We start from the raw sequence: 14,031 nt of genomic DNA, 5'->3' as shown, positions 1-14,031 counted from the left end.
ATTCTTCAACATAATATGTGAGGACCCTCTCTGTGTCCAACACATTTTAGCTCAGGGGGAAAATATAGTCCAATTTCATCTTGAGTAGGTGGGACTGGTGAAACAGTGGCATAATAACTTTTGGATTTAAACTTTAAAGTTTTTCTTTTTTTGTAGCGCAGAGTACATGTGAGGAAAATGGCAATTTTCACAAAACCCAAAATTACAACTTAAAGGTACTGAGATCACAACATGAATCTGAATAATTTTAATTCTGGTGCAAAACACTCTGAAGTGTCAGAAACAAATCTCCTGTTCCATTATGCAGGTTTTCACAAAGTCACCCTGACAGCGGCCAGTTTGATAACGATGATGTTGCAACCTGTCATGGCAGCATGAAGCACCAAGAGCTCAGGCCGGGTCTCAGTCTTGTGTTGTGTCCGCTACTCTTAAGAAATTTGCTTGGTGGTTCGGCCGAATTGGAGCCTCTTGCAAGCCTCTTGCAAGCCAGTTTCGGCCCACGAGCCTTATGTTTGATACTTGATTGTATTTTCTGTATATCGTTTCCTTTATAGACCGATTTGTAAGCTTCATGATCAGGTAATAACCATGTTACAACCATTATAAATATATATATATTTTTTATTTGATCTTTATTCATATAAGTAATCTCGCTGAGGCAAAAGTTTAAATTTTTAGGAGAGACCTTCAAAGTAAAAGGTATGGATCAAAGAGAGCAGTGATGTGATGTTTTCAGTATTTAAAAAGGTGACTGCAGTGATCAGTGATAGTGACGGCCAATGAGCTGAATGTAAAGATATTTCAGCGCTATGAAATATCACCATAGGGTGGCAGCAACAAGCTCTTTTATATCAAATAAAGAAAACAGATATACATGATTATACATTGCAGTTTGGTGAGGTTTTAAGAACTTATGGAACTCTGGTTCCACTCTGGCCCACTCACTGTGGTTTGTTCATTAAGTGACGACTGTGAAGTTTCCTTTTGTCTCAAACCCTGGTTTCCTTTACGAAAGTCTAAATACGGATCCAACCTAGCAACTATCCCCTCTGTGCTCTGGCTTTTTCCACTCGCTGGAGAACATTGCATGATTCCATCCTCTGCCTCTGTCATGATTACTCTTGCCACAAGAGATTGCAAGATACACAACTATGGATTGAATGAGGCGTTTGCACAATTGTCTCATCGAGCCCTATTAAAATGTTCATGGTCACTACTAATCGGTCCCATAGATATGGAGTAGTAGGGCACACCTTCCACCCCCCCCCCCCCCCCCCCCCCCAAGCCCCGGGAGGGCGGGGAGGGGGCCCCGCCCTCCCCGTTGACTTATCAGCAGCAGACATCATTTGTGACCAACATATTTGAATTGCATCATTGAACCTTTACCCGACATGAAACATACTGTGGCACAGTTGGTTGAAATACCAAAGTACACATGATTGATTGTGAGTCTTACAGGTTGGTAACATGGTCACACACGAGCGGGATGATTGGGTTCAAGCACAAAGACCACTCCATTAAAATGCCTCAGATTTTGTTCTTGTTTTTAAGAAATAATTGCACAAATGAACTTACTATATTTCTGTTACTGCCTTTGGTTTTAAGTGAAACTCACAAACTTGATCCCAATCCTCCATTCCCATTGTAGATGAACATTCACCTTTATTCTTTGTCTCTCTACATTCATTCTGTTGTGTTACCTTCACTGCAGTGCAAGTTGTCCAATGTCTCTCATTTAGGCCACAGTTTGCATGTTCTCTTCGTGTGTGTGAGGGTTTTGTCTGGGGACTCCAGCTTCCTCCCACAGTCCAAAATTGGTGACACTAAATTGCCCCGAGGTGTGAATGTGAGCGTGTGTGGTTGTCTGTCTCTGCTTCCCTGTGATGAACTGGTGATCTGCCCTCACCTGTAGTCAGCTGGGATTGGATCCAGCGGCCCGTTAACCTGGACAGGAGAGAGCGGAATAGACGATGGATGGATGAATAATCTCACTGACAGTGTGTGTGTCTGTGTTTTTTTTTTCATGTTGGACAATTTTCTCCCGGTACTTTGGCTACGATACTCTCAAAACCTTTATTTTTCTTGTGTCCTTTAGTAGACCAGAATCAGCTCGAGCCTCATGAGCCTGAAGCAGAAATACTTGTACTGTGGATGGACAATGTCCAACAGGTTTGAGACCAAACACAATCTCTATAATTAGATAAATATATACCAAGTAGACCACAATGAAACAAAACAACCAGACTGCAGTTATTTTGTGAGCTCTTTGTGTTGGTATGTGTCGGTAATATGTACTTGTAGATAGAAAAAAACAAAAGGTTTAGCTGTGTGAATGCAATGTTGGAAATGCAGAATTCAAAGAAAATACAGCGAAAAAAAAACAAAAACAAAAATACAGCTTTTTTTTTAGCTGTATCAGCACTCTTCTACACTATTAACTGGGCAGCCAAGTGTTTATGTTATACGGCTGCTATGAGGAGCTTCTTTCAAGGTTTTCCTGGGTATTTCTTACGTATTCATATCACACATCTCCAAAGCTCTTACCCATAATCTGAACTATGTCATTCCAAGTGCTGAGGCCACAAGATGGAGACGCTGCCAGCATTCCTTCTCAGGTTTCTGCTGGATTCCAGGAGGAGGAGGACAAATCATAGGAACGGACTGTTTCTGCAGACACAACAACATAACCAACACACCCGTCTGTGCCGCCTCCCCACCCAGGCCTTAAGGTCTCCGCTTGGTTACAGCGAACTGAAATAGAAACGACGTCTGATCAAACATACAAACACACACTATGATTTGAACAGGTCAAGACACAACCAAACTCAACGCAAGCATACACGAGATAATTGGGAAAAGTTATACGTTGAGTGAATTTACACCACTTCTAATCTTTGTTTTTAGTTTTTAACCATTGCTTTCAAAGTGATTCATCGCTTAATTTTTACGTCAGCAAAAAAAAAAAAAAAAAAAAAAAAAAAAAAAAATCTTGGGCAAATTTGTTTTCATTTTAATGCATGATGTCACTCCACCATTTCTAGATTTGGTTCTCACCACTCGGTCACGTCCGTACATGATTCCACTTATCGACTCCAGCTCATAAAAAAGTATTTTATGATCCTTATTATTGTCTCTATTATCCTATAATGTCTCTCTCTCCCAACCAGCTTTGTGATTTGCGTACAAAGTGCATTCACGCCTCTCGCTTTCTTTTCAAAAACAAGTGTGTGTGTACGTCAGTGTCATCAAGGGAGAACTTCATGTCTCTATTACTCAGTTCAGCTCTATTTTGTTTCATCCCATTACTTTAACAAATGTCCCCCCCCCCCCAAAAAAAAGGAGATCCGGTATTCTTTGACCTAATTGGGATCACTGCTCAACTGAAGGTGTTTTTAAGACTTTCTGACGGAAGATTTGGACACGTAGAACTAATGACAGTCAAAGAACCGAATCTGGTGTTTGTGCGCTTCAATGGAGGGCAGCTCCACATCAGAATACAGCTCACTACTTTAGTGTCTCAATCCGTTTTTATTGTTCCAAAAGAAAAAAAACCTAATGCATGAGCATGAGGTACGAAAAGTGTTGCCCAGGGCAGATTAATGATTACACAGTCACACACACACACACACACACACACACACACACACACACACACACACACACACACACACACACACACACACACACACACACACACACACACACACACACACACACACACACACACACACACACACACACACTCACTTCTTCCTTGGAGTGGAGAGGCAGGCGTTGCTCTATAAAAGCGCCCGGTGGACGTACAGAGAACAAACCACAATCCCAGTCAGCAGGGGACACACACACACACACACACACACACACACACACTCATCACACCCGCTCATAGACACAGATCAGTGCAGGACTGCCATACACCAAATTACTCTTCCTGGGATATGAACGCTCTCGTCCTCACCTGTCTCCTGTGCTTCGGTAAGTCTGGACTTGTTACTTATATTCTGTGTGTGTGTGTGTGTGTGAGTTTGTGAGTGTGTGTGAGTGTGGAGAGTTTTCAGATCAATGAAATGTAAAAGCAATGAAATGTAAAAATGCTGTAAGGAAGGGGGAAGGCGGTCAGAGGAAAGCACGTAGATACAAGTGAGGGCTTGTCAGGCGGGAGGGAAGCATTCAGGTCTGTTTAGAGACAAGAATTAGTGTCAGGAGCGTCAGAGACAAGATCACTGCCAGGTCAGTGTGCTGCACATCAGCAGGTCAACGTGTGACTGACGTGCCGATGGATTTTGTTCATCATCAGTGCAGAACAGTCGGAAGTGGATTCGTTGAATTGGTTCAATGTTTGAAGGTGAAATCAGGATTGAGCAGAAATTTGTCAGTCGGATTTTATAATAAAGTCATTAATCTTCAGATCACAGTGAAGAACACAGAAACTACTACAGGCAAAGTTTTACAGTCGTTTCTATTCTCTTGTATTCAGTTAAAAATTCTCCAATCATTGACTTCAAAAGTAGAGGACACACCAATCCAAGTGGATCAGATGAGATGAAGTTTGACCTAACACGATACGACTGTTATAGCTCAATGTGATGCATGTCATAGAATCTCATTTGTATGTGTTTTATTTGGTTTCATTCGCAGTAGTCCACAGTCGCGGGGCCGCTCAGAAACCTGAAGACACATACTCAAGTGCACTCGCCCGAGTGACTGGGGGTCCGGCCTCTGGCGAGGGCCTCCCAAGCTCGGCGAGTGACGATGACAAGCTGGAATTAAATGAAGAGCTTTCTGGGAGACACAACCAAAACTTCAGCCTCCATGGTATGACACACAAAAATGCTTTTTCCTCTCAATTATAGAATGTGCCATTTATTTGGTCTTTACATGCAAAGATGATGGGAACAAACAAATGGGACTGAAGGAATAATGTATTTTCCCTTTAAGAGTTTAAAGTTAAAAATACAAATACGTTCTATTGTTACTTGGAAAAATGTTTTTAGGAAAGGGCAGAAATGATTTCTCTTTTATAAGCAGACTTTAAGTGCGTAATGTGAAATAATTCAGCAGATGGGCAGATTTTTCACTTTTATCTCATTAAAACTTTTACAGGAAGTTATAGTTAAACTATGCCTACTACGAGTTGACGCCACTTGTGAATGTTGATACCTTCACCCCATAATAAATCCTAAACTAAATTCTCTGACTTGATGAGATCTTTGATATTTATTAAAGGATTACACCGTCACTTTTTTTTTTCTTCTTACCTTTTAATCCCCACAGATTTACACCCAGTTAATGATGAGCAGAAGAAGAGGAAAGGCAAGAGGAAGAACAGACACAAGGGCAAGAGCACGACTCCCTTAAACCCCGAGCACACAGGCATCACCAGCGGCTTTACGTCCTCCACGTCCAGCACCACCCAGAACCCCTGCACCTCCACCCACCTCACCTACTGCATTCATGGCTACTGCAAGCACATCGAGGGGCTGCAGGAGCCGGTGTGTATGTGAGTACAGCAGCCCTTCCTTTCACAAAGCTCACAGTCTTGATGAGCATTGGCAAGTTAAAGGCTCAGTGAAATAAACGTCGGTGTCATTTGACATGATGTTTACATATTGTGGATGAAAATGATTCAAATTATTTTCCATAGCTAATTACTCTGAATATGTCAAATATACTATTGCTAGTTTCAATAGAGCATCCAAAGCCAACACCGTCCTGAATATGCATCCTGCTCATTTAAAAGAGAGAACTTAATTGGACTTTAACATGAATTTTCCATTAATTATTTGCCACATTTTTTATTCACTTTTAAATGGTTTAATTACAATATTTGGAAGAATAAAACAAGACTATAGTGTTGTCATTAATAGAACATAGAAACATCAAAAAAAGGAGTTGGGAGGGACTTAATAGCTGATTAGGTCTCACAGCTTCTACACAAACTGTTAGATAGAATGGTTTCCTTCCATGTTATTACGATGTGAATGACCAAAACAAACAAAAGTGCATTAAAGATGTCCAGTTATTCTGATGTAACACCTCCACAGGGGCTGATGTGTTTGTCTCCTTCACCCTGCAGATGCATGACGGGTTATCAAGGAACTCGCTGTGGGATCCGAACTCTGGGGACTGCGAATAAGCAGAGCAGCAGCACCGAGCTGGTGCAGACTGTGCTGGTGATCATCGCTGTCGTCTTGTCCGTCATCAGTTGTATCGCCATTCTGCTCATGACCTGCGCCCAGTGAGTGTCAAACAGTCATGTACACAGCACATAGACACACATACATTTGAACTACAAAGCCTCAGCGAGCGGGTCTCCGTTTGATGAGTGTGACCTGCTTCCTGCCGGCACGGAAACCTTTTTTTTTTTTCTTTTCTAAGGGTATTATTAGAAAGACTATCAAAGCAAACACCTGCACCCTCGAGTACACATACTGTATATTACAATCTAAATACAACCTGGCCAGAAACACTTGTTGGCAAGTGTACGCACTGACAAATCAATTGGCAACACACCCAAACACACCCTCCCAGTAGAAGTGCCAAGACCTATACACACTCAATGGCTTGCACCACTTACATGCGTCGTCACTTTTATTGGCAACTTGTAGAAGTCCAGCTATTAGTCATGCCTTTTTTTTTTTTTTTTTTTATTGTACCAACCTCTGGACAAAGTCAAGAGTCCAAGACGGTGCAAACGCAACAAGCAATTCTAACTTTACAGCCGTATTTAGTCAATGAATAGAAGAGGCAGGGAGAAAGTAGATCTTGTCATTGTGAGTGAAGCTGCGTCGCATATCACCTTGAATTACTTTAATAGTTCATCTGAAAAATAGAGTAGGGTTACCTCAAGCTCATTCATTATAAGGGCTTTAAACGGCCAAACACAAAGACAGTGCTCAAATTTCATTAGTCCGTATTCAATCAAAACCGTGCCCTCCTACAAAACAAAACAATCAACAGCAGCAATCATCTGATAATCACGAGAATGATACTCAGCTTTTATGTTCATGTTGGATGTCTTTTGTAGTTACAGGTCCCACAAGAACTTCTTGGCCTCCTACCTTGGAAGTGGATCAGAGCAGGAGAAGCTCCAGAAACCCGCCCGGGACGTCGTGGTGTGAGTGCATCAAGTTACCAGAGGTGGGTGTTGCGAAGGCTTTGACCTACTTGTGTGTAAACAAACATGCGCTCATTGTCGATTTTACAGTTCAAATTTGACTACACTTCATATATTACGGTAGACCAAAAGTTACTGTATTTTTCCGTTTCATTCCATATCAAAGTTGTTTTCCTCTGTAGGACTTTTATTTAGTGATCAAGACCATACCAAAGACTTGCGACCTCAAATGAACTGGCATTAACTAGCTATAGCTGTTAGAATCTGCTTGCGGCAACCTTGGGTCTCCTCAGTTTGAAGTAAATTAAACAGAGTTTGGAGAAGTGCAATGGTATTTGATGAAAATGCATCCATTCAGCAGGGAATGGTAAAAGATCTCACATTGTGAAGAGACAACTGTTTAAATGAAATACAATTTTGAATGTTTATTTATGTATTGAGCAGCAGTGAAATAGAGTAATTAGGTTAACAAATGAGCATCAACTAGTACTAATTAACACTGCCACCTTGGTCCACTAGATGGTGTTTTGAGTCGAGTGCTCTCTCAAAATGTCAAAATATCTGTCTCACTATAAGGAAATAAAAAAAGGCATTACCTCTCTATATAGTTCATTTTTAATGTCACTCGCTCCAGCAATATTGTGATGCCGTAAGTGGAGCATGTAACCAGGCCTTCTGTCGTTTCTGCTGGTGTATGAATTTGTAATAGTAGTGGTATTCTCGCTGAAGCAATCACAGGCTCTGTACCTTCCCAATGCTCATGTGGGTCTTAAGCCAAACAGGAAGTAGTGGCCTCACGGGTGGTAGAGAAGGTCCTGTTGTTGTGGAATGCACTGAGTTGCATCACGCACAGGGGGAATCTCCACTGGAGGTATTCATTAGAACGGGGTGTACCCGATTGCTCAACTTACATACACGTGGTCAGATCTCGCTGAGCGCCACACGCACACATGCGTGCGGACTTTGCGTGTGAAGGCAGAGGTTTTCAGAGGAGCGCTGACTCACATCACCGGCGCAATTCTGGAAGTGCGAAAAAAAATTAATTACCGAAAAGCCTTCAGTTATCATGGTTCCCCGTTGCATTCACGTGGAACCAAATGAGTTCACACAAAGCTTATTAAGGCCCTCATTACAAAGCTGATGTCTGTTGATTTAAACACAGACAGTTTGAAAACATGTGGATTTGACAGCCGCCACACTGGCATGTAATCTGTGGGAGGAACGTAATCTTCAGTCACATGGTGCCCATTCGGAGGCGTTACTGTTGCATTTTAGAGTTTTAGACTTAGAAAACATATATTAAATCTAATACAATGTTTATTTCATGATTTTGACCGACGCCTCAAAGAGGGAATCCTTGCAACACGACAACAATGACGATGAACGGGTGATTTCATAATCGGTCCGGATGTAAACAAGCCAACAGTTTATCCCAGATTATTCTCAAGAGCAGTATTTCTTACACTCAGGAGCTGGAAATATTTCAGGGGTATCCGTTATTGGCTGTGTGCTGTTTTACAAAGTGGTTTAACATCAGGATTGTAGAATGATCATTCTGTCACACTGACGGACACTTTTGAGATCCAAAAACAACAAGAGTTCTTTGCATATGTATCGTAGTTAGAAATAGTCACTTTAAAAATGACCGTAAGCTCGAAGATAAAACGTTCATTTAAAAAAAAAAAAAAAATAAATAAAATAAAAAAAAAAAAATATATATATATATATATATACTTATTTTATAGTTTAAATTTTCCAATTAAAAAAGCTAATAACCAGTTTAACTACATTACATTACAAAATGGTCATGGCAGGAAAAGCCTCGATTCTCCACAGTAAGAGTGCCCTGCAGTCATTTTTGAACTATTCTGTATTGTTTCCAATAAAACTGAGAGATGGATTTTGATTTTCACACCTCCATTTACCTTTGCTCTGTTCTCTGTGTTTTCCAGCATCCAGCAGCTCCATTTAAAGGGAAGCAGACGTGAAAACAAGCTGAGAAACTAGATGGCTTCAATAGATGCTGTGTAAAATACTTGATAGAATGTAATTTATTTGGATTGATTATTTATTGCTAACAACTTGAACGTTTGTATGTCGGACCACTATTATGGCGTATCCAATGTGTGAATGCTAAGTATTCAGCCTTTTTGTTGTCTTGTAGTTCTGGATTTGTTTTATTTATTGCACTGCTGTCATAGGTCAGAGAAACACTCGCCATCTCACACTGGAAAATGGTTGTGTCATCAATAAAGCATGTCAGTGTTATGTGAAAGTTCCTCTGAGTCTGGTGTTCACCTCGCTGCACATACAAACACATTCACAGCAAACCAGACTGATTATAAACGGGTCAAAGAACACTCTCACGCCCAAACACCAGCTTTTTGTTATTTTTTTTCTTTTCAAGCCCTTTTTTCCAGGTGGACTGGGATAAGAAGAGCGGGTGTTTCTCAGCCAAACTATTTTGGGAACACTTAGGTGACTCAAAGGTGTAACCTCAAATTCACACAAAGACTTGAACATAATTAGACGGTTCAGAACAAAGCCGAGACACGGAAAACAGACCAAAACATTTCCACAGGCAGGTTTGCTATTAAGCTATTAAAAGGCCATAATTGCAGGGAGATCACCAGATGTCAAGTTTTCAATAAACGTGTAAATCGCCGCACATCATCTGGATGCTATTTTAATGACAAGGAAGGATCCGGACTTATCTGTTCAAAGACACATGGATACCTTTAACGCGTACAGGTTTTAATCCACCACACAGTATCATCATGGAGGCGTCTCCTCTCATCCACATCTCTACAGGCAAAACCAAACCGCTCAAATCTCAACCTCAGAAAAGTATAGTGTCAGAGAAACTTTAGTGACTTCTCCTACCTGGATGTTTCACCAACTCTCACGGTGTTTCAAACTGTTTTACCTGTTTTCAAGATTTTACAACTGAGGCGACTGGGGGTTTTCAGCAGACCTTGTGATGTTGCATCGTGTTCTGTCATAAGCGCGACTGTAAATCTCAGAAGTCTTTAAGAAGCAAGACATGTAGAGGACTTTTTAATTTGTCAGTTTCTCTGCTCCCATTGTGGTTGAGTAAAAAACAAGTGATCTGCCACTTCACCTCCCATATAAACTTCTGCAATCAAATTAAAAGCCTTGGTCTTTCTTGGGTCGCTCTCATATAAAGTGTTGCTGATGTCATACTGATATGGGAGTTTTTCTATTCTAAGTGAAGGCTCCTGTCCTCCATAGGGTCAGAAAGTGTATTATTGTGTATTTCAGGACATTTTTCACTTATGTGAAAGTCAGAAAACTAGTTATTGTTTGTCATTTGTATTTGATAAATATCAAATTTGACTCTTGTAATGTATGTCTACAAAATGATCAAAGTTGGGGAACTTTCCCTTAAGATCTGTAAAAAATTATGCATTTCTTTTTCCACGCTGGACGGCCTACTAGTTCCAGGTATCTGCAATATTAGATGCTATTCACGCATAGTTTAGCTTAGCCATAACCTTCTAAGTATACATGACGTCAAAGTTTGAACTGTAACTGTTACTTATTGGGTGGGCACAGTCCAGATAATCAATCACTTTGTTTATATTAATGGGAAATGAGAAGCTAAAATCCATTTTCATTACTGTCATAATTGTGGAAATTCCTCACAGGGTATACTTACATGTACCTCATTTTCTAGAGGTAGAAGGTAGAAAGTTCCAGGAAATGATGTGGACATTACCAAAGAATAGAATAGAATAGAATAGAATAGAAGAGAAATACTTCATTATTGCCAGAAGGAAATCAAGAGCCACAGTGTTAAAGAAAAGCCATGAATCTGGACAGGAAACAACTACATGGGCTCAGGAACACTGTGCAAACCACATATGAAACCTAAAGTGTAGCGACTCTGTCTGTTGTATCGTCACATTGTTTGAAACAAAACCTTCTCACCAAACTAAAATATATTTGAAAGTTCATTAGACTGCAGCAGCCTGCATATCAGTTCTAATAATCATATGTTTGCTTATTGCTGATCTGGTTTACTGACCATGGAAATGACCAGTGTGACACAAGACAGGGATAGTATTTGTACTTTAATTAACATATAAAGACTCTGAATCAGCCGCCAGGATACTGCAGCTTCCGGCTGCCTTTGTCAAACAAAGTTTCACTCCATGTTGGTGTGTTTGCGTCACCAGCGAGGGAAAGGTGAGGCAAGGTGGGCAGCTCATTCTGCAGGTGATGCAAACACAGGTTAACATTTACGAGTGGGTTGCATGTGTGCACAATGCGTGTGTGTGCGTGTGTCACCTGCCAGAAATGACTATCTAAACATGACCAAACTGCATCAATAAAGATGAGTGCATTCATCCATTTGACAAAATCGGTTGATACGGGCGGGGCGAGCTTTGATAGTTTCGGTGGCACTGAGGTGGGTCCACCAGCCTTTGTGGGTTGCCATGGCAATAACGTAAACACACAAGCAGATGCTGGTCAGTGATAATTCAGTTATGAGCTCAAATAAAGAATGCGCTGGAACTTTGCGGGTGTGGTTACACTTTTTTTCCCTTCCTAACTCAGGGGCAGACCTGTTGCCAAGGTAAGTATTTTGTATTTATTATCTTTTGGCTTCTGTTCTTCTTTCTATATCTCCGAACCACTTTGTTTCAGTCTGAATAATATGAAGATCTATGTCCTCTTCATGGGAAACTTAAGCTTAGCAATTACAAATATAATACATTTTTGGTGTCATTGAACACAAATAAGTTCAATCCTCCTCAGCCGTAGCCTTTGTTTAGTGATGTCCAGCAAACACACCAAACACACATAATTACAAACCTTATCTATTTTTATTAAAGACATTATTAAAAAGATATCCAGGATGAATAAATATCAGCGGCTTTACTGTAACTATAAATAATAACAACAATAATGTGTCATTTGCAAACCGAATTAGCAGCATAATCAAGATCCAGCGAAGCTTTGAGACGCACATTAAAAAAATGTTATCAGTGCAATACATGCATTCACACACGACACACCCATTATAGATCCATATTAATCGCAGATGAAAAAATACTTATTAACCATCAATAAACACAAACTGTAACCGAGAGTAATAGAGAGATTTATCTGTGGAGGAGAGACTGATGCAGTCCCATATTAAATGAAAAGTGGCTGTTTGATCAGTGATGAAGTGTAAGTGATCCAAATACAGATTCTGACTGAAATGGGAATGAGTGAGATAACAAGTGAGATAACTGCCTCGCACCAGATGATCCACTGACACCAACATGAGATATAGCAGTTTGGATTGAACACCTTTTCAGAAGAGAAATGTCTAAAATAATCCCAAAGTTTTTAAACGCTCTCTACCTTCAGCATTCAGTGCTCCACAGTCTTCTTCAGTCTCCTCGTGTAATTTAGGCAAACATTTAAAAAAAAATGAAATATTGAATTTTTTGAATTTACTCCATTAATCCCAGTCTTACACTGGTGGTTGGTGTGAAGTCTGTGTAGCACCATTCTGTCCTGGCTTTTAAGAGTTTGGACTCTTTTATGTTGTTGAGGTTTCTTCCACCGTAGTAAGACCTTCGCCATTGTTGTGTCATTTCGCCTGCTGCTTCTTTGAGTGACTCAACACAACACCTTGTGGTGGAAACCTGCAGTGCAAGACAGATTTTGGTGGATATGAACAGCCGCACATCACAAAATTGCTTTCAGATTGTTTTGACATGATGACTCTCTTTTTTTTCCTTCTCTCATTGTGCCTATTCCATGACTCCATATACATTTAACATCAACATAAACACTACATATTTATCCTAAAGCTCACCCTGTTTACAAAAATGCAATTATGTTAATTATAGGAGAATTGTAATTGTTTTTACGCAGCTCATCACCAGTGAAGCTCATTTAGCTGCCAGCTAATAGCTATCATGAAGCTTTTGTTTAGTGACAGACCTGTTTTAATCAGATTCTCCTTATTCCTTTTCTAAAAGCCACGAATTTAGCATAAGCTTGAAATATCTGAGTGAATAAATCATATCTTTATTTAACTGTCATTCATTACGTTCTCCTATTTGTTTGTTTGTTCTTTCCAGAGTCTTAAAGAAGACCTTTTCAGAGTTTTGCCCATCATGTCTACATAAATGCAGAGAAAAATAACATTTTCATTTATTGAAGTTGTTTGCGTGGCTCAGTGTTTTCATAATGAAGTAATTGATAATATTTAGCGCGGATGTTTCCCTGAAGATCAGCTACTGTTTTAAACCTGAAAACATTTAATGTCTGTTTGAATCACTTGCGCATTGTGAACAAGTTTGTTTGTAGCCAATTCTTGACATAGTTTTCATTGTTGTATGTATTATTCATGTAGAAGTAAAAAAAAAAAAAAGAAGAAATATTTAATTTATTTAAATCATACAGGTTTTTTCTTCATGCAGGTGCCATACCTCCCTTCATCATTTCTGCGTATTATATACAGCTTCACATATAAACTACACTAATAATTTGTGAACTACATAGATTTTATTTTGAACTATCTATAAATCTAATTAACTTTGAAGAGATTTTTTGTGTGTGGCTCACAAAGGAAGATAAACCTATTAATTATTTAGCCCACATTGGAATCTAATAAATGTTTGGTTACAACATAGGAGAAAACACACTTTTACAAAAATGCATTCTTAGATCATTTTTAGAAATTGATGTGTGTCTAGACATTTTTACCTTTAAGGTCTTTATTTATTTATTTATTTTTTAAACATTGTTGTCAACAGTATTCACTGCATCACCAGCTCAAGCAAAGAGCGCCATCTAGTGACTTGATGAAATCAGTAGAATGGCCTGATCACTGAGACACACAGCAAGTCAAAGGGATTTATGGATGAAGAGAAAATAAATGTCACCGA

The 14,031-nt window shown here is 39.7% G+C and overlaps 1 protein-coding gene across 2 annotated transcripts; it reads left to right on the top strand.

The window, feature by feature from the left end:
- Positions 1 to 3,735: 3,735 nt before the first annotated feature.
- Positions 3,736 to 9,395, top strand: areg (amphiregulin). Of its 2 annotated transcripts, none has more exons than XM_080466772.1 (6): positions 3,736 to 3,975; positions 4,639 to 4,815; positions 5,275 to 5,500; positions 6,077 to 6,238; positions 7,028 to 7,140; positions 9,070 to 9,395. In XM_080466772.1, the coding sequence occupies exons 1-5, from the start codon at positions 3,939 to 3,941 to the stop codon at positions 7,119 to 7,121; spliced, it is 696 nt and encodes a 231-aa protein (XP_080322898.1). In that variant the 5' UTR covers positions 3,736 to 3,938; the 3' UTR covers positions 7,122 to 7,140; positions 9,070 to 9,395. The 2 variants fall into 2 exon arrangements, with proteins under 2 accessions (XP_080322898.1, XP_080322899.1); XM_080466773.1 differs by lacking the exon at positions 3,736 to 3,975 and adding an exon at positions 4,196 to 4,345 and having other exon boundaries at positions 9,070 to 9,394.
- The last annotated feature ends 4,636 nt before the right edge of the window (positions 9,396 to 14,031 follow it).

The sequence above is a fragment of the Lipophrys pholis genome (genome assembly GCF_963383615.2).
Source record: "Lipophrys pholis genome assembly, chromosome: 7".
In the NCBI taxonomy this organism is placed as follows: domain Eukaryota; kingdom Metazoa; phylum Chordata; class Actinopteri; order Blenniiformes; family Blenniidae; genus Lipophrys; species Lipophrys pholis.
Note: the sequence above shows the minus strand (reverse complement) of the source record. Positions and strands in the feature narration are given on the sequence as shown.

What these genes read in the sequence shown, in the direction of transcription:
- areg (XM_080466772.1), top strand. Translation starts at nt 3,939, where the DNA reads ATGAACGCTCTCGTCCTCACCTGTCTCCTGTGCTTCG. An exon ending in CACCTGTCTCCTGTGCTTCG is followed by an intron (nt 3,976 to 4,638) that starts GTAAGTCTGGAC and finishes TTTCATTCGCAG; the next exon opens with TAGTCCACAGTCGCGGGGCC. An exon ending in CCAAAACTTCAGCCTCCATG is followed by an intron (nt 4,816 to 5,274) that starts GTATGACACACA and finishes TAATCCCCACAG; the next exon opens with ATTTACACCCAGTTAATGAT.